We start from the raw sequence: 22,291 nt of genomic DNA, 5'->3' as shown, positions 1-22,291 counted from the left end.
AAATTAAATGATTACTTCTCAAATATATCATCATTTTTTTTCGATTTAGTTCTTATAATATTTTTTAGTTTTCATATTCAACAACAACAACAAAAAATACATAGTTCTAATACATAGTTTTCATATATTTACAATTTATGTCGTTGAAAGTTGTAACTTTAAAAGAGTAAATCACAAAGAAAGCTATTTGAATAATTTTTTCTTAGATTTTACTTCAAATGCCAAACAAAGAGCCCTAAATATTCAACATAAAAATAGAACAAAAACTTGAGAAGTTGACACCAATGTCCAACAAAAAGCATTTGCATATTGTATTCATTCACTAGCAAGAACAACCACTTGTTTACCAACATTACGACCACTAAAGAGGCCAACCAAGGCTGCAGGGCCATTCTCAAGACCTTCAACTATGTCTTCCACATACACAACCTTCCCTTCTCTAATATGAGGCAGCACAAACTCCAAGAATTTTCCATATAAGTGATAAAATTCGGTTACAAGAAAACCTTGCATAAGAACCCTCTTAAATATGAGATTTGCCAAATTTGTTACACCTTCAGGTTGATTAAGATTATACTGTGACACCATTCCACACAAAGGTATGCGACCATGGACTTTCATATTCAAAAGTACAGCATCAAGTGTCTTCCCACCAACATTCTCAAAGTAAATATCAATGCCTTCTGGAAAGTACCTATTGCATCAAATGATATCCAGAAATAGTTACTGTGTAATGGGTTAATAGTCATAGTATCTTATGGCAATGGACAAATTTAATTAAAATTTATCTATAATAAAACTTTTAAATGCTAACCTTTTCAAAGTTGTATTGAGGTCAGGCTCTTCTTTGTAGTTAAAAGCTTCATCAAATCCTAACTTATCCTTCAAGAGATCCACCTGGTTGTGAAAGAACACGTTCAAATGAAAGAAGAACTAGATATCTTTGTTGGAGAGCATATGCAAACTATAAAATTCAAGGTCTTTTTTTGGGTAAAGTAGAGAGGCAAGAGCTGGATTGCTACATAATAGGATACATTTGGAAACAAACTCATGCATATGACCACGCAGTGATATAATTTTTGGAGGTATAGTAAACATTCAAGTGCATATTTTGATATTGGGCACAAATGATGCTTCCATAAAAATTTGAAAAAAAAAATCCCATGTATTTTAACTCTAAATCTTTGGAAATTTACAATTAACACAGAATATTATCTAAGTTTGGAAATTGGCAAAAGCATTTCTATAAAATATTTTGGTAATTAAAATAGTAGTACTTTGAGTTTGAACAGCATAATAAATATTTAAAAAGTTGATGTTAATTTATCATGCATGCAAATAATAATAAGATAAATACCTTTTCTTTACTTCCGGCACTTCCAACAACATAACAACCAGTCAATTTAGCAAATTGACCAACAAGTTGACCAACTGCACCAGATGCAGCTGAAACAAAAACATTCTCTCCTTTCTTGGGAGAGCCTAAATCAAAGAAACCAGCATAAGCAGTCATTCCTGGCATACCTGTGTCATAGAAGAAACTAACATGAGTTCTAAAATGACACTAAACATAGAGAAAACAATGCAACCAACATTCATCATGAAGAATCAATATAAATTGCATATAATAAAAAGAGTCAATATAAATTGTGTTTATTGAATACATACCAAGAATTCCAGTATAGTACGAAAGTGGGACATCAGTGTGCTCAATTTTGAAAAGTATTAGAGTTGAGGGAACCAAGCTGTATTCTTCCCATTTAGTTGTACCCCATACTAAGTCACCTTTCTTATAATCTGGGTGTCCAGATTCTAGAACTTTAGACACACCATAACCTGTTAATGGCTGCAATTACTCAATGGTTACTGACTGCATAAATTTATTACTCAAATGTATTTTCAATATATACTACACTACAAACATTTTTAACTAAAGAGGATCATTAATTAAAATATGCACACTAAAGTTTTGAACCATATCACATGTATACATTTTATTAATATAGGCTCAATTAAGTTTTCAGCTCTAAAAGAATTTGAGATTTTTTTTTATTTAGTCTCTCATTTTTAATTGTTTATAGATGAATACTCATAATATATTTATTTCCCCAAATGATCTCCTCATAATTTTTATTTTTCATATGATCCTTCTTAATATCATTAAATTTTTTGCTGAGTTATTTTAAGTATTACGAGTTTTTTATTTAATTCTTATAAATATTATGCATTTTTATTTGATCCTTCTTAAAATTAAAGAATAAATTAAAAATACATAACATTTGAAAGGATTAAATAATAATAAAAATATTAATGTTTGCTATAGTACTTGCAAAGTTATGATTCTTCTAATATCTTAAAGATTAAAAAATATTTCTATTTTTTAAAATATATCACTAATTCCAATTATCTATTATATATATCTAATATAAAATTAATGGTGATAATTATTCGTACATGTATAAGGACATATAAAATACCTTCTTATTACAATGCACAATAGAGATTACCAAAACTATTTTGTAGCAAAATTTTTTTTATGTAAATTTTAAAAAATTAAAAATTAATGACCAAATAAATACATTATATTTTTTAAGTATTTTATCAGTCCAATCTATTGTACGTTAAATAATTAAAAGAAAAAAATTATTTAAGTATCAATTATAATTTTTAATTTATTTAATTAATATTCTTAGAGCATTCATTAGTAAGATTTAAAATATAATAATACAGTTTTGTTAGTATTAACGTTTGAAATTAAATTTAAACATCTGATAATTAATTTTTGCCAAAAAAAATTATTACACTTTTACATTTTTAATATAATAAATAATTTATTTTTAAATATTATTTTTAATTATTTAGTTTTAACTTTTTAGTCTAAGACTTTGTTTAGAAGTTTTAAGAGGAGAAAAAAGAATATTTAAATGATAAGGAATGAGAGGAGAAAGGAAAAGAAATAAAGTTAATTGATATAAAACTCTCTAAATTAAGGAAAGTTAAATACACAAGATTAAAGTTATTTGATAAAATAAGCTGAAAAGTGAAAACTTGTAATTTCTAACTGCAAAACTAGCTAAGAGTGGTAAACTTAAAAGTGAAAGCTTATTAATGTATAAATAGTTTATAAAATTAAACTATCTGTCAAACTAAATATGCAAATAGCTGTTTTATGTTAAATTACATAAAAAGATGTATAGTATTGTATTAATATAATATTAAAATTAGATATAATTTATTTTAACATCTTATTAATCAATATGATATTATTAATTTAAATAATAACTTAATTTTATTTTAAAAATTAATTTTAATATATTATATCAATAAATATTACATGGATTGATTCAAATAATTTATTTTTATAATTTACTTTTATTTAACAAAATATGCTATTAATTATTAATAATAAAAAGATTATTAATGGCCGGTGGTACTCATTTTTTACAAAATTTTTTAACATCAAATTCTTCTTGTATAATAACATATAATCATTAAATTAAATAAAATACTATATTTTATAATTTATTTTTAATATAAAATACATTTAGATAAAAAAGATAACAAAGCAAATTAAAAAATAAAGACAAAAAGTTAATATGATAAAGAATAAAAGTTTTAATTGTGTAACATGTAAGTTAAATTAAAAAGTGTAATTAATAAGTTATTTTTGAAATTTTTTAAATAATTTTAAAAAAACCAAATCTTAAAAATTTCAAATTTTTTTATCTTATATTTATCAAACTACTCTCCCTAATCTGAAATCTTCTTAAATAAAGATAATTATCACATAAACTTTCATCCTTTCTTATTTTGTTTTTTCTAAAGCTAACTTCTACACAGTTAATATATTTTGTTTTTAAAAATGTTTTCTGTTTTCATTTTATAGTTTTACTTTTAATAATAAAATTGTCATCTATTTTTTTTTCAAATTTTAAACTTTTAAAAAAAAGTTGAATTAGAAAAAATATTCGTTTCTATTAAAAATGAAAAACAAAATAAAAGAGAAGATATAGTCCTAAAACTAAGAAAATGGATGAAAGAAGAGTGAAAATGATTTGATTACTCACAGTGGCGGGGCTATAGGTACGAAATCCGTCAATGGCTTCCGTCTTGCTCATGAGGATTCGCATGTAAGGGTCACAGGACAAGTAGAGATTTTTTAGTAGCACCTCATCGGAACCTTCTGGAACCTTCAATGTTATGGTACCTTGTACGATGTTCATGTCGGATTCCTTAGGAAAACCACTGACATAGTCCCTCAGAAGCACCTGTTTGTTCCTCACTTGCGCCATCTCGATTTCGCTTCAGTGTTCCAACGAATGGTGAGGGATAAGATCAATGGCCTAATTTGTGGCCAATGTTATAAGTCAGCTCTAGTGTTCTATCAGGACACGTTATCTCCTACTTTTATTCAACTCAAATTAATTCATCAAGTTCTTATTTACAACGTGCTTTAATTGTGTATTTAGCCTTTATAAATGTAGTATATTAAACTTTTATAATATTTTTTTAAAATTTAATCTCTAAAAAGTTAAGAAATTAAAATTTTATCTCTATGTTAACTCTCTTTTATTAAATATTGAATCAGTTAACAGAATACCAACTCAGTACACATATGTAACATTACATAGCATACTACATCATTTAATTTTTTTATTATTTAAAATTATATAATTACAAATAAATTTCTAAATATATTTTATATAATTGTAAAAAAGTTCTTTTATCTTTTTTCCTTCTCTGCAGCCCCTCCCCTCCCCTCCCATCCCATGACCCCATTCAAACTTCAAAAATGCATGATGAAGAATTGATATTTTTCTAAAGTTTCTTACCAAAGTAGAAAATCATCAACACTTTTTTATTTTTCATTGCATTAAACTCTTTCTCCACCTCATATTCAAATCATTTATTTTTAAACTTTATACACGTTTCAAATTAATCTTCCCTCACCCAGTATAGAACTTTCACACAACTTATCAATATTTAAAACACAAATAAAATTTTAATAGAAAAAAAGTGATGAATGAATTGGAAATGAAGATGTGGATTGGGGGAAAGGAAAAAGATAGAAATGAGGGTAAAATAATAGGAAAGGAGTTGGGGTGAAGGAAAAAAGAGGGTCTGAGAGTGAAAAGGTGGTGCAGGTATGAAAAATGGAAAAAGGAAGAAGAGGAGATAAGGGTGGTACATATGGGAGGAATGAAAAGGGGATAAGGGAGAGAGGTGGTGTAAATGAGGTAGGAATGTGGGCGATGGAGGGAGAGGGGTGTGGAGAAGGGAGAAGGGAAAGGAGTAGTGCGGATAGGAAAGTGAGAAAGAGTGGTGCAGATGAAAGAATGGAAGTAGATGGAAGAGAGGGATGTGAGGAAGAGAAAGGGATGATGTGGATGGAAGAATGGAAAGAGGCAGTGGGATGAGGGTGAGAATGTAAGTATCGGAAGGAGAAAGGGTGTGGGAAAGGAAAGAAATAAGAATGGGTGGCACGGATGGAGGAATGGAAGTGGGTGGGAAAGAGGAGTAGTGAGGATGGGGCCATGAGAAAGAGAAAGGAGGGGTGACGTTAGGAGGGAGTGGAGGTAGGGGATAAAGGGATAGGTAAGGGTAGAGGAGAAGGAGAATGAAAAAGACTTTTATACAATCATATAAAATAGATTTAAAGATTTATTTGTAAATCTTAATTTTAAATAAATAATAAAAAAAAGCAAATAACGTGGCATGTTACGTGATGTCACGTGGAGTGACTAAAATTAAATCTTAACAAAAAAATTTATAAGGACTTATCACAAAATGACCAACATTTGTAGAGATAAAAAAATATAATTAAATCTTTAAGATAAAAAAATAATAATTTAATGGTTGAATTAATAAGTTTTATATTTTATAAAAAAAAGTTATTAAATAATGATCTAAGTTTAATATTTGATATTAATGAAGACTATAAAATAAGTAAAAAATAAAAATTAATTATATACAATATTAATTTATATAATTTAAATTTAATATTATCACATATTTTGTTTAAATATAATTTTTAAATTATAATTTTTAAGTCACTTACGTAATTTATTGAGATACTGTTAAACTATTATTATTAGATAGAACACATTTATTAAAAAGAGTAAAAATAATAAATAGTGAAAAATAGAAATTGTCTTAATAAAATATTTATAAAAACTAAATTAAAATTATGTATTTTATTGTATAAATTAAATAATTAATTAATTAAATTAAATAATATTTTATATATCAGAAATTAAAAAAATATGTTATAAAATTAAGAATTAAAATAACATACTCTTGACGTATACTAAACTAAAATATGGTTTAAAGAAGACAAAAAATCTATTATTTGAACTTCAATACAGTATTGTCCAACCGACACAATTTGTTTCAAGATTGGAAAGTTGATCACAACTGGAAGTAGTATTCCGAGAATGGAAAAAGAAAACATGCCATAAAAGAAATATTAGTGAGCTTAAATAATTATGAAGTGTTTGATGTTATAAAAATTTCATAAGTTGAAATTAGTTTTATAATTGTTTTTATTACGATGTAATTTTTATTTTTGTATAAACTATTAATTTTTTTTTCTGATATAATATATTAAGATATTGTCAAATATTAATTTTTGGTTAGATTATATTAGATAAAAATAATAGTTTGTAAAAGAATAAAAATTATATATAAACTAAAATATTTCATAAAAATTAAGTACAAATTGTGTAACTTTTATAAGGCTAAATATTTAACTAAATCTATAATTTTAAGCAATTTAAATAACAAAGTTGTTTATTAAATCTTCCTACTTTGACATTTTGTTTTATTTTGATTTTAATAAGAGCTGTTATTATTTTTATTGCAAAGTAATAAATTAATTTAATTTCTGAAATTTAAAATATTAATTAATTTAATTTCCTAAATTATAGAAATATTATTTTAATGTTTAAATTTATTAAATATTTGTTATTTTATTTTTATATTTGTAGTTTTAATCATTTTAAAACTTAATAGATTTATTTATAATGTTAAATGTTAAATTAATTTATGGTATACCGAAATAAACTGATATTACGGATCAATAATACAAATCCAATATAAGTAATAATGTGTGTTTTAACAATATTTTCGAATAACAATAATGAACGAGATGCAATTTTTAATTTATGATTCCATCTTCAACAATGATTCTCAGCAACTAAACCTTTGAGAAACTTCACCTAACTAGAATAGGACTTTTTAGAGAAAATCAAGAAGAAGTAGAGAGAGAGAAGCTCAGGAAGAAAAGAATTATCAAGGGAAAAATCATACCAAATTTTTTCATGCCTGCTTATGTCACAAAGTCCTTCAAATATACATTCTTCCTTCGAATTCTATTAGTTCTTCTTAATTCTGCCACTTCTATATCTTTTGCCACTTGTCCTGCCTCTGTAACTAACTATTTTTTTTTTCACTTTTCTTCCTGCGCTTGAGATGCATGTTACATATACTTTTATAGAAGAATAAAATATAATTATTATTTATTATAATAAAATTAATTTTAAATCAAATTTTTATTATTAAATGAACTTTACTTAAGATTCGTTAAGTAACATAAATTTCATTTATTTTTTATGAAATTTACATAAAAGTAAAATTCATTAATTAAAAGCACTTGGCTTATCTATGAAAAATAATCTTTTTAATTTTTCTCAAACTAATAGTCATTTATAATTTTAAGATAGATTTAATTTTTGTAATTTTACTTTTAAAATAATTATTATTTTAAAATTTATTTTCTATCTTATTTTTTATTTATTGCATAAATAATTTTAAAATGAGTATAATAGAAAAATTTATAGAGTAAACCTTATACTAATCCTTAATTTTGTGAGCATCAAGTAAATTAGTTCCTATAATTTTTAAAAATAATTGTTAATCTCCGACTTTACCAAACGTCAATTACGTATTAACTTTTCCTATTAAGTGACATTTTCAATATCAAAACAACCTGATTCTTAGAAACTAATTTATTCAATTTTTGTCATTATTTTTACTATTATTTCTAACAACTCCTCTCTTTCCCATCCATGATTCTAGCGGCCATAAATCTCCACTAGTTTAAGTTTTAGTCTTGTTTTTCTCCTCTATAACATCACTTCCCCTCTCGTCATAAGCTTGATGCTGAAAATCAGTAAGCATTGTACCAACAATTTGAGACAAGCTTGAGTGCACTATATTCAAGAGATGAGAGAGGGCTTTGAGGCAAGAAGAAATAGAGCCGTCCAAAGGGTCAGGTTGGGCAGGTTTGAGTGTAGTTGACCCAAGAACAGTCCAAACCGACCCTTGCATTGTTGGGCCCGTAATTTTCTGCCTAGAAATTCACCTTTTGAACAGGTTGTGGGTTATACAAGTTGCAGGCTGAGCAGGTCAAATAATCGAGTTGAGCCAATTTAGGGCCAAAATAGTTTTTTGCCAAAAACGATAAAAAAAATCTTATTTGTTCATTTTTTAAGTTTAATTTCAATTTTTTTTTCTTTATTTGCATATTTTTTTCCAACAAAGTACAATACAAAATTAGAATTTATAGAAAAACAATGTATGACAAATAATAGATTAAAATAAATTTTTATGTTGAAGTCAAGTCATAGTTCAGTTAAAAAAATAGATCTAAAATCATAATAAGTCTAAATCTAGTCTTACAAAGAAAATTTTAAATAAAATAAAAATAACCAATCCAAACCTACTCATTCACATGCATTTTAGGAAGAAAAAAAATTAGAAATATCAATTGGGTCCTAAATTTAGTCCTCAAATATACAAACTATAACAATAAGTCCACATGACACCTCTTTTTAAACTGTCCGGCAAAATAAATCAACAAAAGTACCAAACCAATATAAAGATATGAAAAAGTATTGATTGGCAACAACATTGATTAGCAAGAGACAAAAATTCCTCCAACTCCTTAATTAGCTCTTATCTCCTTCCTGTTTGTAGATCCATGGAGGAACACTACAAAATAGTGATAAAAATCCTTAGTCGGTTAATAAATTTAACTTGCAATAAAGTTGAGCACATGAAGAGAATGAATACTAGAAGGGAATGTCATTTACCTATCTACGATGATTGCAAATGCTGAGAATGATAATTTGATATGGTGAAGCAAATCTTGGCTTAGGTTTCAAAATGATCATCAAGTTGAGAGCATAAAAGTAAAATTTATAAGATAAAATGAAACAAAAACAGTGACATGCATATTGCATATTAATATATGAATGTATTTAGTGGAGAGAGAGCAACATCTTACTATCAACAACATAAAATAAAAAGGCTTGAATGGTTACTGTCCAAAATAATTCAACAAAAGCAAAATAATATCTGCACAAAAATAAATTAAAGATCAGTTCAGAATTAGTTTAGAAAATCACTTTACTTAAACATTTGACAATGTTAAAATGAAAAAACAAGAACATGCATTTTGTCCTCAAGGATTCCACATAGTCCTTAATCCAAAATAAACCCAATTGATATTTGCATATATTCAAAATAATATTTTCATATCTCAGGCTCCAAAAAGTCATGGCTAAAAAAATAATAAGAATACCAAGGCAGAAAGTTACAAAAACAAAGTTAAATAAAAAAAGTGAAGAGGCAGTATGTTAAAAAAATAAATAACTTACCCTATAGTCAACCTTAGCTAATATTAATTGGCTGAGATAGACCAGTAGAACTTTTAGATCCAATCCCTCTAGCCACAGGTGCAGCTCCTCCAACAATTGACAAGTCTTAAATGCATGAGATCAACCAAAAAAATATTAAATTACTAATGAATCCACATTTTATTGGATTTTTACTTGTCATTTTAGTGTTCTTTAATAGAAAAAGTAGACTTAGAGAGTGTAAATAGCATAGAAACATTATTTTGGTCAAATATTATAGGTTTCTTAATTTTTGGCTAATTTACATAAATATAATTTACAATTTTGATCATTTAAATAATTGTGCAGGAATTTCTAGACCTATTCTATGAATTTTTAGCCTTTGAGAATATTTGAGTTGAAAGTGACCATTTCAGAAGGGATAGTGGACACTACATCAAGCTAGATCCAGAGGGTAGACCAAAGTGACTACTTTCAGAGTAATAGTGGACACTACAAAGACCTCATACTAAAGAAGGCCTACGCGTAACCACTTTAAATTCTATAGTGGACACTTCAGAGAGGGCCAAATTGACCCAGTAGAGAGGGATGATAGGATGGACCATAACTAACAGTAAAAAATCCTACTAATGCATGCCACTTAAGCGTGAAAAATTGCGTGCCTTAAGCATAGGGTTCCATGACTAAGAGTCTAAGACATGAAAAACCCTAGCAAAGTATTTAGTTTAGGAATAAAATCAAAGAGGTAGAAGAGAAGAAAGACCAAAAGACTAAAAGAACTAAGAGTGTTTGCCTTAGCCAATTAGCTTTAGGGTTCCATGACTATAAGTCTGAGAGATGAAAAACCCTAGCAAAGCACTTAATTTAGGAACGAAATCGAAGAGGGAAGAAGAGAGGAAAGACTGAAAGATTGAAAGAGCTAGGTCCCATGACTAAGTGTAACGCCTAGATTTCATTTCAAATAAATAAATTTTGTAAAAATGGGAAGGACAATAATTTTTATTTAAGTAATTTCCAACACATGGTTCATCATAGTATTTTAAAATAAAGGAAAGGATTACAAGTTGATATCAAATGACTGCTGCTACAGAACTATTCTAAATACATCATACTTTCAAAACAATATTATAAGTCTTATAGTAATTCCGTCTGTCCCTTCACTGAGTCCGGTGCTGATCATCTTGGTCACTTAAAAATTAAATGTAAGGATGGGTACTCTACACTATCAAACATGCACAAGCATAGAAACTCACCTGACATACTCTACATGTTTCCTAGCATAACTCAAATCAAGCATCAACAGACACAAGTAACATTTTCCAAATATTCTATTTCAATTCACAAAAAGGTGCACTCAATACACCAACAAATCATTCCACACACACGTGCGCTTACTGTATGTAGCCACGCTCACTGTGACACTGTGATCACAGTTTCCTGACGCCCTCAACCTTAAGAACTTACTCAGTTTCACGCCATAATGGTCGCTGGATAACCCCTGCCTCACAGATACGTGTGCGGTCACGGGTTCCTTAACAAAGGTGTTAGTCAGAGGCCGAGTCAGGAGGAGAATGTATGGCCTGTGGTGCACCCATTGTTGGTGTCACTACTACCCTTTCTTCCCCAAGGTATTTCTATTGCCCTTATTTTCCACACTCCTAGTATATCGCTGAACTATTCATAGCTTTCCAACATACTCAAACACATTCACAATCAACATCAGCATGTCATTCACGCACATTTCCAACCATTCAATTATTTGCAATGGCATGTTAACACATAGTTTCACCCACAATCTCAATCACATCACAATATTCACTTTCACACACGACACGTATGACCACATCCAATCACATCACATACAATCACATAACATTTCCAACATGATTTCGAGTACAATCAAACCATTCTCAACACACGCACTATTTAACATTAACCACATTGTAACCAACTACACAATTTTCATCACATTCCCTTACAAATCATGTCAACACGAAATATACATTAACACGCATATCCTTACATTTTATCCTAACCACATTGCAATACATAGTCAAATAAACGAATTCAAAGCACAATGAAATATGGTAGAGTCCCCCTTACCTTAAAATGAAGACCCATAACGTAAATCAACAATGAAAGTGTCCCTCACACAGATTTAGTCCTTCAAGCTTCCCGAACACAATATAAACCTTCAATCCAACTTACGAACGGCTTTGGAGGCAGTTTAATCGGTAAGAATGGATTGGAAATATAAAGAATTGAAAGAGAGATAAAGAGAAAAGAGTGGGAATGTGTTTCCCAAATTTTAAACCCCTCAAATACCCTTCTGGTCACGACACTCTCGCTACAGCAAGCCATCTCTCACTGCAGCGAGACCCCTTCTCGCTATAGCAAATATCTCAGACGATTCTGCACCCTAAGTTCTGCATAATCTCGTGCGAGATTCTCTCGCTACAGCGAGACTCTCTCGCTACAGTGAAACCCTCTCGCTATAGCGAGATTGCACCCAGAAAATACCCTCTTTGTTGCCCTTTCGTTGCAGCGAGGGACCTCTCGCTACACGAGAGCGCAACAGATTCACGCCCTTCTCCCAAGGCTTTCTAACTATAGCGAGAATACCCTCGCAGCACATAATTTAGCCTATATATTCAATCAATCAACAATTATACATACATATATATTCATCTACACATATTCATGCATATACTCATACATTCACATCATCACACTTATCAAATACCCATTCATATGGAAATTCGCAATTTACATTAATAACTCAAAAATATTATTATTATTACAAATTCTAGGGTGTTATACTAAGAGTCTGAGAGATGAAAAACTCTAAAAGTGCACTTAGTTTAGGAACAAAATCGAAGATGGGAGAAGAGAGGAAAGACCAAAAGTATGAAACAATTAAGAGTATGTGCCTTAGCCTTAGGGTTCTATGACTAAGAGTCTTAGAGATGAAAACCCTAGTAGATGCTGCAAAGCACTTGGTTTGGGAATGAAATCAAAAAGGGGAGAAAAAGAGAGGAAAGAAAAAAAAAATGACATGCAGCGCTAAGGAATAGAGAAAAACTTACTACATTTTAGGTTAAGCAACGACTAAGTATGCGCCCCTAGGGTTTCATTTTTTTATTTTTTAACATTAACTTAATAAATGGTCGGGTCAGGTCGGTTCGAGTGTCAGTTCCCTCACCCGAGCCTGACTGCTTCTACCCTTAGAATCTCCTTTTCAATGCCCCGTAATTCCCCTAAACAAGTTGACTTGACCTCGTCCGTATTTTGGGCCTTTGATTAGCCCGATTTCGGACGAGTTTGGCATTTTTGGATAGGCCTAGGAAGAAGTCTGACAAGACAACAACGACAAAGGGTAGGAAATGACACATGAGAGTCTTGTGAGAGAAGAGAGTGAGAAATGAAAGTGCCAGCATTGAAGACATGGAACATAATAGTGAAGGTGGTTAGGACATTGAGAGGAGAGGAAACATGCATGATGGTAAAGACAAGATGTTGAGAGAAGAAGAAACATGCATGATGATAAAGGGAATATGCATGATGGTAAAGGTAAGACGTTGTCGATAGAGAGGAAATGAAAATAACGTTATTTTACTTGTCATATAGTAACAAAAATTAACACCATTACAACAAAATTATTAGTTGGATTTACAAATTTTTAGAATCAATTTAGTCAACTCTCACAAATTTAAGGACTAATTTAAAGATTTACTCAAAACTTAAAATATTTTAAAAAATATAATAATTAAATATATTTATTACTTTTTTATTATAACCTTAAACCGTTATTTTTCTGAGGAAAAAATAGAAGTGTTTTTAGAGAGTAATTTTAAAAATACTTTAATAAACTTCGTGATTTGAAACTACCAAATATCTTAATACTTTGTGAACACCTTTAAGGTGCTCATAACCTAATATCTAAATTATACTAAATGTCATACTCCATGGTCCACTTTTCAGCTTACATCTACATAGCTAATATTTTATTGTTTTATATACACTTATTATCATATAATACCCAAAACCTTATGCTGTTATACCTCTCTTGTAACTTATTTCTACTGTTGTTTTACTGCTATATAAATATTAACTTAAACATTAGAGCATTTTTACACTTGCGTTATGATTAATCACTTCTAGTTTTGATTATGGCTACGTTATGATTACAATTGCCAATGCTATAACTTGTTCTCTTCTAATATTTGTGCCCTAAATTTTTATCAAAATCTTCCCAGAATTTGCTGGAACAATTTAGGATTATCAGTAAGTATTCCTTTTAATCTGCACATTATATTTTATATTTTTCTTAAAATCTCAATTTTCTCAAAACAATTGCTATAAATTAGTTTTTATATTAAAATTAACTATAAAATATAAAATGAGTGATACTCAAAAAATAACTATAACTTGGTCGCTATTTATTTCTCACATGGAATTGTTGCCTCTACACTTTCTCCCTCATTTCACAGTTAAATTACTAATAGTTACTTTTAAAATAATAATAAAATATTTAAAAAATAAAAAAATTAATAGAAATCGCCATTAAATTTTTTTAAAAAAATTATATTTCTATAATTTTGCTAAAAATCTCATATTTTAGTAATTTAAAAAAAAATTGTATATAAAAAAGTTAACAAATATCTCATCTTAATAGTTTTATTTTTATTCTAGTTTCGATTAAATTATTACCGTGTCATATATAAAAAAGGCATTAAATTGATTTTTTTTATTTATAATACAATATAAATTATTGATAACATAAAAAGTTAAGAATAAAGTAATGAGGGAAGGGAAAAAAAAAAAAAAAAAAAGAGAGAGAGCTCAAATGCATTGTTTCATCCGAGTAGGAGATCACAGTGATTGACCCCAATCACAAGAGTTATTTCATAGCCCCCTCTTTTAGATGCATGGGAATCGAATCCAGGCCTCCAACGTTGCAGGGTAATATTCAACCACTATACCATTGTGCTTCTATGCTTTTAAATTCGTATAATATTATATAATATAACCACAACTTATCCAGTTCGAATTCTAGATATAAATATTAATAATAATATAAAAAATAAATACAGGTTTAATAAGTTTAAGTCTAAATAGATAAATACCTATCAAATTAATGATTTTGGTTACCAGCCTTGTCCGTTAATTTTCATCTTTTATTCCTGGGAGAAAATAAATTTTCATATTAAATATAAATTTGATAAAATGAAACTTTTAATAAATTTTATTTATTAAATTATATGATATTATTTTATTAATAAAATTTATTTAATTTAATATATTACTCATTAAATGAAATAATAAAATCAAATACCTTACCAAATTTAACAAATTTAATACTTTTTATATAAATTGTTAATATTATAATTGGAATGATCAAAATTTATTAAAAGTATTGCTTTTCTAATTTGATATTTAAATCTAAATTCATCCAATCAGTTTGTTTAAAATTATGAATCATGGTGTTCTCCATAAAAATATACTTTGATAGATAAATTATTAAGAAAATCAATTAGCTATAATTACCTTAACCAAAAATTAGGTAATGTTTGAAAAAAAAATGACTCTTTAAAAATTTTAGATCTTAATAATAATAATTAATTTTTGATAAATTTGATAATATAGATGATTACAAGCTTGTTTTATTTGAAGGACTGTGACTTATTTTAGGCCATTGTTTCTTCAAAAGTGGAAGTCTCTGTTTAAGTCTAGGAACCATACTTAGGGATAGAAACATGCCAGGTCAGGTCAGACTTTACTCTAAATAAGCTTAACTTGTAATATAATTATTAGGCCTGAACTTGACATGTTACCTGTTAAAGGCTTTATTTTAGACCTGACTTGACCTATTTAAGTGGCTTGGCTTGACCTGACCTGAAACATGTTAACAAAGCCTATTACAAAAAAATATATGTCATTAATAATTAGTTTACATATTTTTTTAATTTTCATCTATGTCATTAATAATTATTAAATAATTATAATAATATTTATATATTTTATAAATAATTTTTAAAATATTATATAAGCATTAATTATAAAATATTTTATATTAATAAAATTTATATTTATATTTTTCTTGATTTATTTTTAAAAATTATATAAATATTAAAGATTTTAGTTTTATTTTAGAAACATATTTTGTTTATATAAAGACATCTTATATTCAACAAATAAAGTTATAGTAAACACATAAAATTGATCACAAAAAATAACATTCACACAGTTTATTGAATCAATTAAAAGAAAATTATTATGTTTTGAAAAATAAATTTATATAATGTTTAAATAAATTTAAACCTAATGCAATATATATATATATATATATATATATATATAATGACAATAACAATAATTATTAAATTAAAAAAATAATTACAAAATATTTAATTTTATTTATTTCATTAATTTGTTATTTTAAATTAACAAATAAACATAAAATTAACTACACTATAACATTAATGTAATATAATAAATATCACTGATACAATAAATTAAAACACATACTTATATATTACATATAAATTGATAAATTGATAAATTAACTAATAATTTAATTAAAATATGTGCAAGTTACAAAAATATATATTATTATATAATTTATTTATAATTATATTATATATAATTATATTATTTGTATTATTTGCTACATAGTCTGATTATATATATATATATATATATATTATAATAAATTTTTTATTTTATTTTGTTATCATTTTTTTAAAATTTTTACTTTCAAATAAAATATAATTCATATTTAAGCAATTTTTATTTATTATAAATAAAAAGAATTATAACATAATATATTAATATAATAATTAAATATTAATAATAATAAAATTAAAATATAAAAAATATATTAAAAAAATATTAATATTTATTTTTAAATTTTAATTCGTTTAGTTTTAATTATGTCTTATTTCTGTTCAAATACTTAGATATTTTTCAGCTTATTTAAATGTAAAAAATGTAATAATTTATAATTAAATAAATTTATTTTTTAAACATGTGTAATCGTGTATAAATATATATTATAATAAGTTTTTTTATTTTTTTTTGTTATAATTTTTTTTATAAATTTTTACTTCCAAATAAAATATTATTCATATTTAAGTAATTTCTATTTATTATAAATAAAAAGAATTATAACATAATATATTAATATAATAATTAAATATTAATAATAATTAAATTAAAATATAAAAAATATATTAATAAAATATTAATATTTATTTTTAAATTTTAATTCGTTTAGTTTTAACTGTGTCCTACTTTTATTCAAAGACTTAAACGTTCTTCAGCTTATTTAAATGTAACAAATATAATAATTTATAATTAAATAAATTTATTTTTTAAACATGTGTAATCGTGTATAAATATTTTTAGTTTCGAATACAGTATAAAATAATTAAAATTTAACATATTTATATTTAGATGTGTGGCTGTGTGTTATGGACGTTCTATCTAAATTTTTCTTTTATAGGTACTTTAGTAAAAAAAACTTATTATATTTATATTATTATACATAATTTATTTAAAATTATATTATTTACTATATGGTCCTATTATATATATTGTATATTAAATTTTTTATTTAATTTTTCTATCATTTTTTATAAAATTTTAGTTTTGAATAAAATATAATTCATATTTAAATAATTTCTATTTATTATAAAGAAAAAGAATTAAACATAACATACTAATATAATAATTAAACAATTAAATTAATAATAATAAAATTAAGAGTCTAAAAAATATATTAATATAATTTTATTATTTTATTTTTAAATTTTATTTTGTTTAGTTTTAATTGCGTCTTATTCTTGATAAAGACTTGACTATTTTTTAACTTGTTTAAATATAAAAATTATAATAATTTATTATTAAATAAATTTATTATTTAAAAAGTGTAATTGTGTATAAATATTTTTAATTTTTAATAGAATATAATTTCTGTTTATTATAATTATAAACAAAAAGAGTTATAACATAATATATTAATTTAACAATAACAGAATTAAGAATATAAAAAATATACTATTAAATAACTTTATTATTTAAATATATTTTGATATCTCTATTTTTAAATTATAATATATATATATATATATATATATATATATATAACTGATGGGAAAGTAAGAATATAACTGTTGATCGTTTATAATTATGTTCTTCTAGAACTGGATATATTTTCTCTAAAAATTTCTGTAACCGTGGTTTATCGGTTGGACAGCTGACAGGCTCCTCAGGTGAAACCGTTATTGGTCGTCCCTATCTGTAACAATGCCACGAACTAATGGTCCAGAAATACTGTATAAGATTTAATTTTCAGGATGCGTTTTTGCTGGAAGCATAGCAGTTCTTAGTTCTTTTGAATAGGGCTGCAGCAGTAAGACCCGTGATGATTTGGAGGGCAGTAAGGCTGATTCAACGATGCTATATTCAAAAGAAACAAAGAACATAAGATGCTGGTGGCTATAGTTAAAACAATCCAAATTTTGTAAATGTAAAAAAAAAAAAAAGTCCATAAATAATCAGTTATAGTCAAAAAGGTTACAAATGATTAACAAATATATTTTTATGGAACCAAATGAAGGTGATGAACCAGATATGTTTCTATGATGTCTCGTTTCCTTCGTTCTTTTTTCCGTATATCCTTCCGTTCTAGTTCTAGCTCTTCCTCCTCCTCCTCTCTAACCAAAAATACACTCTTCAATGACTAAGAGAAACAGTCTCTTGAAATTACACCCAAACATAATCTCTTTGACGAAGAAGTTCGCTTTGAAGAGATCAATCAAAGTATGGATGATTGGACTATTCCAGAAATTCCTCAGGACACATTATATGTTCCTAAAGAACAATCTAAAAAGAACAGTTCTGATTATATTATCAAGACTGTTGAAAACAATATCCCTTTAGGCAAAGATATAGGATTCCTAGAACTGTTTACCAAACTTCCGATAAGGAAGAAGAAAATCAGAGTATCCAATCTTCAACTTATTCCTCCCTTAATAAGTCTTATGATATTGTCTCATAAATTCATTATAGATAAGGAATCCTTTAGGAAAGATTTATACTCTTAGGATTGGAAACCTCAAAAAGAGTGGTTTTTCCAGAATTATAAGGGTAAAAATATATCTGATATCCAAGAGAAGTTTTATAAATTTCTCGAAAAGGTTAAACAAAATATCCTATTTTTTGATTGGTTTCATGCTTATACCATTCAAAATAATATTGATTATCCCTAGCAAGAGGATGTTATTACTACTTCCTCTGCTAATGTTATTTCTTGACATATTAAAGATGGACAAATTGTCCAGAGTGACCTGCCACCTTCAATTCTATATCAGTTGTCAAACTTGAAAGACAAAGGTGTTAATCCTGCTACTGCTACTCCTTTCAAAACTAAAAATCCTGATTAGTCTATTACTCCCAGTGATATCCAAGGCCTAATAGAACAGGCTAATTATACTAATAAGTACATACAGGTTTTAGGAGATAAAATCTTTGTTAAACCTGTTAAACCTAAAAAAGAGGAAATAACTTTCTCTTCTCAAACTCAATTAGAAAAAACGCTCTTCAAACCTTTCAAGATTAATGTCAAAGCTAAACAAAAAATCTTAGAGCTTAGGCAAAAAGAAAAATCCAAAGCTATTGAGGATAATCAGAATGAGCTAATCAGTAAGATTAATAGTATGCTTACTATTGTACCTGATACACCTCAAGCCTCTGAAGAGTCTAGGGCCAGAATTAAGACTAGATCTCTTACTAAAACTGTCAATGCCATTTCTAAAGTTGATTCGGAACAATGTTCTGAAATAGATTCTGTTTTAGCAGTTAATCCAGTTTATACTAACAGTAAAAACTGGAAAAATTCTTCTAAGTTTTATTATAATAGAGCTACTGCTCCCGATTTAGTTTTAGAAGATAGTCATAATCATCCAATTTAAAGTTTCAATTCCAATAAAATTTATATTTGGAATATTGATGAAATGTCTGAATATAATATCATTTCTAAACTCCAACATATGTCTGTTGTAGCTATGGGTTATTTTACCAAGAATAATTATGATGAAGAAACCATCGTTTACATCTTAGTGGCTAGATTTACTGGCCAACTCAAGGGTTGGTGAGATAACTATCTCACTAAAACTGACAGAGAACATATCCTCTCTGCAGTAAAAATTGATGACAAAGGTAAAAGCATTGTCAAAAATGATCAACAACTTCCTAATGCGGTATATACCCTATTATACTGCATTGCTCAACATTTTCTTGGAGATCCTTCTTTATGGTCTGGAGAATTATTATGCAATCTTAGGTGTGGAACCTTAGGTGAATACCAAATTTACAAGGATACTTTCATGTCTAGGATCTACACCAGAGAAGATTATAATCAGCCTTTTTGGAAAGAAAAATTCATTGATGGACTACCCAATCTTTTGGAGACCTTATCAGAAGTAAGCTCCGAAATTATTCTACTAATGGAGACATTCCTTATGATAGTTTTAGCTATAGCCAACTTAGTGCTATTATTATTAAAAATGCCATAAAAGTTTGTCAAGAAAACAAACTTCATAAACAACTGGCTAAGGAAAAAGCCTTAAACAAAAAAGAGTTACTGTATACAGCATCTTATGTTCTTTGTTTCTTTTGAATACAGCATCGTCGAATCAGCCGTACTACCCTCCAAATCATCACGGGTCTTACTACTGCAGCCCTATTCAAAAGAACTAAGAATTGTTGTGCTTCCAGCAAAACCGCATCCTAAAAATTAAATCTTATACAGTATTTCTGGACCATTAGTTTGTGGCATTGTTACAGACAGGGACGACCAATAACGGTCTCACCCGAGGGGTCTGTCAGCTGTCCAGCCGATAAACCATAGTTACAGAAATTTCTAGAGAAAATAAAATCAAGTTCTAGAAGAACATAATTATAAACAATCAACAGTTATATTCCTACTTCCCCATCTAACTCTGATACTAGATTACCCGAAATGGATCAAGGGAAGAAAATATATATTGAAAGGAAAAAAATATATATACAAGTTGGTCTGTCAGACTTAACAGACTTTATAAACAACTCAGGCCTGATTTGTTTACTTAAACAGGCCCCAAAAAAAAGTCTAAGCCTTGTTTGTTTATTAAAAAGGTCAGGCCAGGCCACAGGCCCCTGTTAGGCGGCTTGACCTGTTTCCATCCCTAACCATACTCTTAGGAAAATAACTATTTCGATGTGTTTCTTAACTTACTTTTAAAACTATACAATGAAATGTTTTTGTAGCAAGTTGGTGCCTACCTGGGTTCAATGTTGAAATTCTTTGAGTTAGATTTTTAATGCAACAAGAATCACTGAAAATTTTTACGTATATCAAGAGTTATGACCAAAATAGTAGAAAAAGATCAAAAGTATTGAAATGCAAGAATTAGGTAGAATTATTAATCAAGTCCCAAATAGGCTCAAACTAATAAAACTAGCTTAAAATCACAAAGTGATCATAGAAATAGTGTCAAGAGATAGTTATTAAGGATAATATGTGATTTCAATGTAGCATGAATCATAAACATCATGTTCAAAGTCATCTTGCTGTCTATAATTTTTCCTATCTAAGGATGATAAATTTTGCATGTACCTTTTTTTATTATGATGACGAAACATTTTTCTTGGAGTTGACCTATGCTTAACAAATTGTTGGTTAGGTCTGACACAAAGTAAACATCAATCACAATTTGAGTTATTTCTTCCACTTCAAACCTAACACTTCCTTTTCCTAACATAGGCATTATTGAGTTGTTTCCCAATCTAACAATATGTTTGAAACTTTTGTCTAGTTCAACAAACCACCTTTTAGTTCTTATCATATGATTTGAACAACATGTACCATTAGGAATAGTTACTCTTCATCATCAAATGTTGCATAGTTTGCTTCCTTTTCTAGACTTGGACATTCAAACTGATAGTGTCCTAACTTTTCACACTAATAGCATATAATAGCATTTCTGTTTACAAATGTTTTGGCTCTTCCTTATCTCCTCACATAGTTGCTTCTTTCTTTTTGAAAGGTTTTTCTTCCTCTTCCATGTCCATAACGTGTGCCTTGCTCAACTTGCAAAACTTGTTCTTCACTCCTTTTCTCTGTTACTTTTTGTTCATAAACAAGTAGTAAACTTTGTAACTCATCCACAATTAAGAGATCAATGTCCTTAGACTCTTCAATTGAGCATACAATAAAGTTGAAATTGTCTATAAGAGATATAAGTATCTTCTCAATGATTTTCACATCATTTATATCCTTCCCACAATTTCTTATGATGTCATTTGTTGTTTCCATCATACTTTTCCAAAATAAAGAGTTACTGATTCACCTGACTTCATTTCTAAGGTTTTGAATGCTCGTCGAAACATCTGTAGCTGTATGCGATTCACCCTAGTGCTTCCTTTGTACTTGACTTTCATAGATTCCCATAGTTGTCTAGTTGTTTTTTTTCTATGTAATAGGCTTAAGAATGGATTTGTCAATTACCTAAAATATATATAGTTCTTTGCTTTCAGGTCTTTAAGCTTTACTTCATCCAATGCTTTCTTCTGTATTGCACTGAATGACTTATTCTCCTTTGGTTCCTTGA

The 22,291-nt window shown here is 27.5% G+C and overlaps 1 protein-coding gene across 2 annotated transcripts; it reads right to left on the bottom strand.

Moving 5' to 3' along the window:
* Nucleotides 1-274: 274 nt before the first annotated feature.
* Nucleotides 275-13,661, bottom strand: LOC113849004 (2-alkenal reductase (NADP(+)-dependent)-like). Of its 2 annotated transcripts, XM_027478518.1 has the most exons (7): nucleotides 13,571-13,661; nucleotides 4,064-4,364; nucleotides 3,746-3,765; nucleotides 1,669-1,846; nucleotides 1,358-1,524; nucleotides 815-897; nucleotides 275-694 (listed from the first exon to the last, which is right to left on the bottom strand). In XM_027478518.1, exons 2-7 carry the CDS (start codon nucleotides 4,290-4,292, stop codon nucleotides 316-318), a joined length of 1,056 nt encoding a protein of 351 aa, XP_027334319.1. In that variant the 5' UTR covers nucleotides 4,293-4,364; nucleotides 13,571-13,661; the 3' UTR covers nucleotides 275-315. The 2 variants fall into 2 exon arrangements, with proteins under 2 accessions (XP_027334319.1, XP_027334318.1); XM_027478517.1 differs by lacking the exons at nucleotides 3,746-3,765; nucleotides 13,571-13,661 and having other exon boundaries at nucleotides 4,068-4,383.
* Between the last annotated feature and the right edge of the window lie 8,630 nt (nucleotides 13,662-22,291).

The sequence above is a fragment of the Abrus precatorius genome, unplaced genomic scaffold, assembly GCF_003935025.1.
Source record: "Abrus precatorius isolate BTA unplaced genomic scaffold, Abrus_2018 Scaffold9, whole genome shotgun sequence".
In the NCBI taxonomy this organism is placed as follows: domain Eukaryota; kingdom Viridiplantae; phylum Streptophyta; class Magnoliopsida; order Fabales; family Fabaceae; genus Abrus; species Abrus precatorius.
This window is presented reverse-complemented; position numbering and strand designations above follow the sequence as displayed.

Coding starts and splice junctions, on each gene's coding strand:
- LOC113849004 (XM_027478518.1), bottom strand. CDS start 4,292: ATGGCGCAAGTGAGGAACAAACAGGTGCTTCTGAGGGACTATGTCAGT. Junction 1,847..3,745: donor AAGATTTCAGATTAGGGAGA/GTAGTTTGATAA, acceptor GAGTAATTGCAG/CCATTAACAGGTTATGGTGT. Junction 695..814: donor CTCAATACAACTTTGAAAAG/GTTAGCATTTAA, acceptor TTGATGCAATAG/GTACTTTCCAGAAGGCATTG.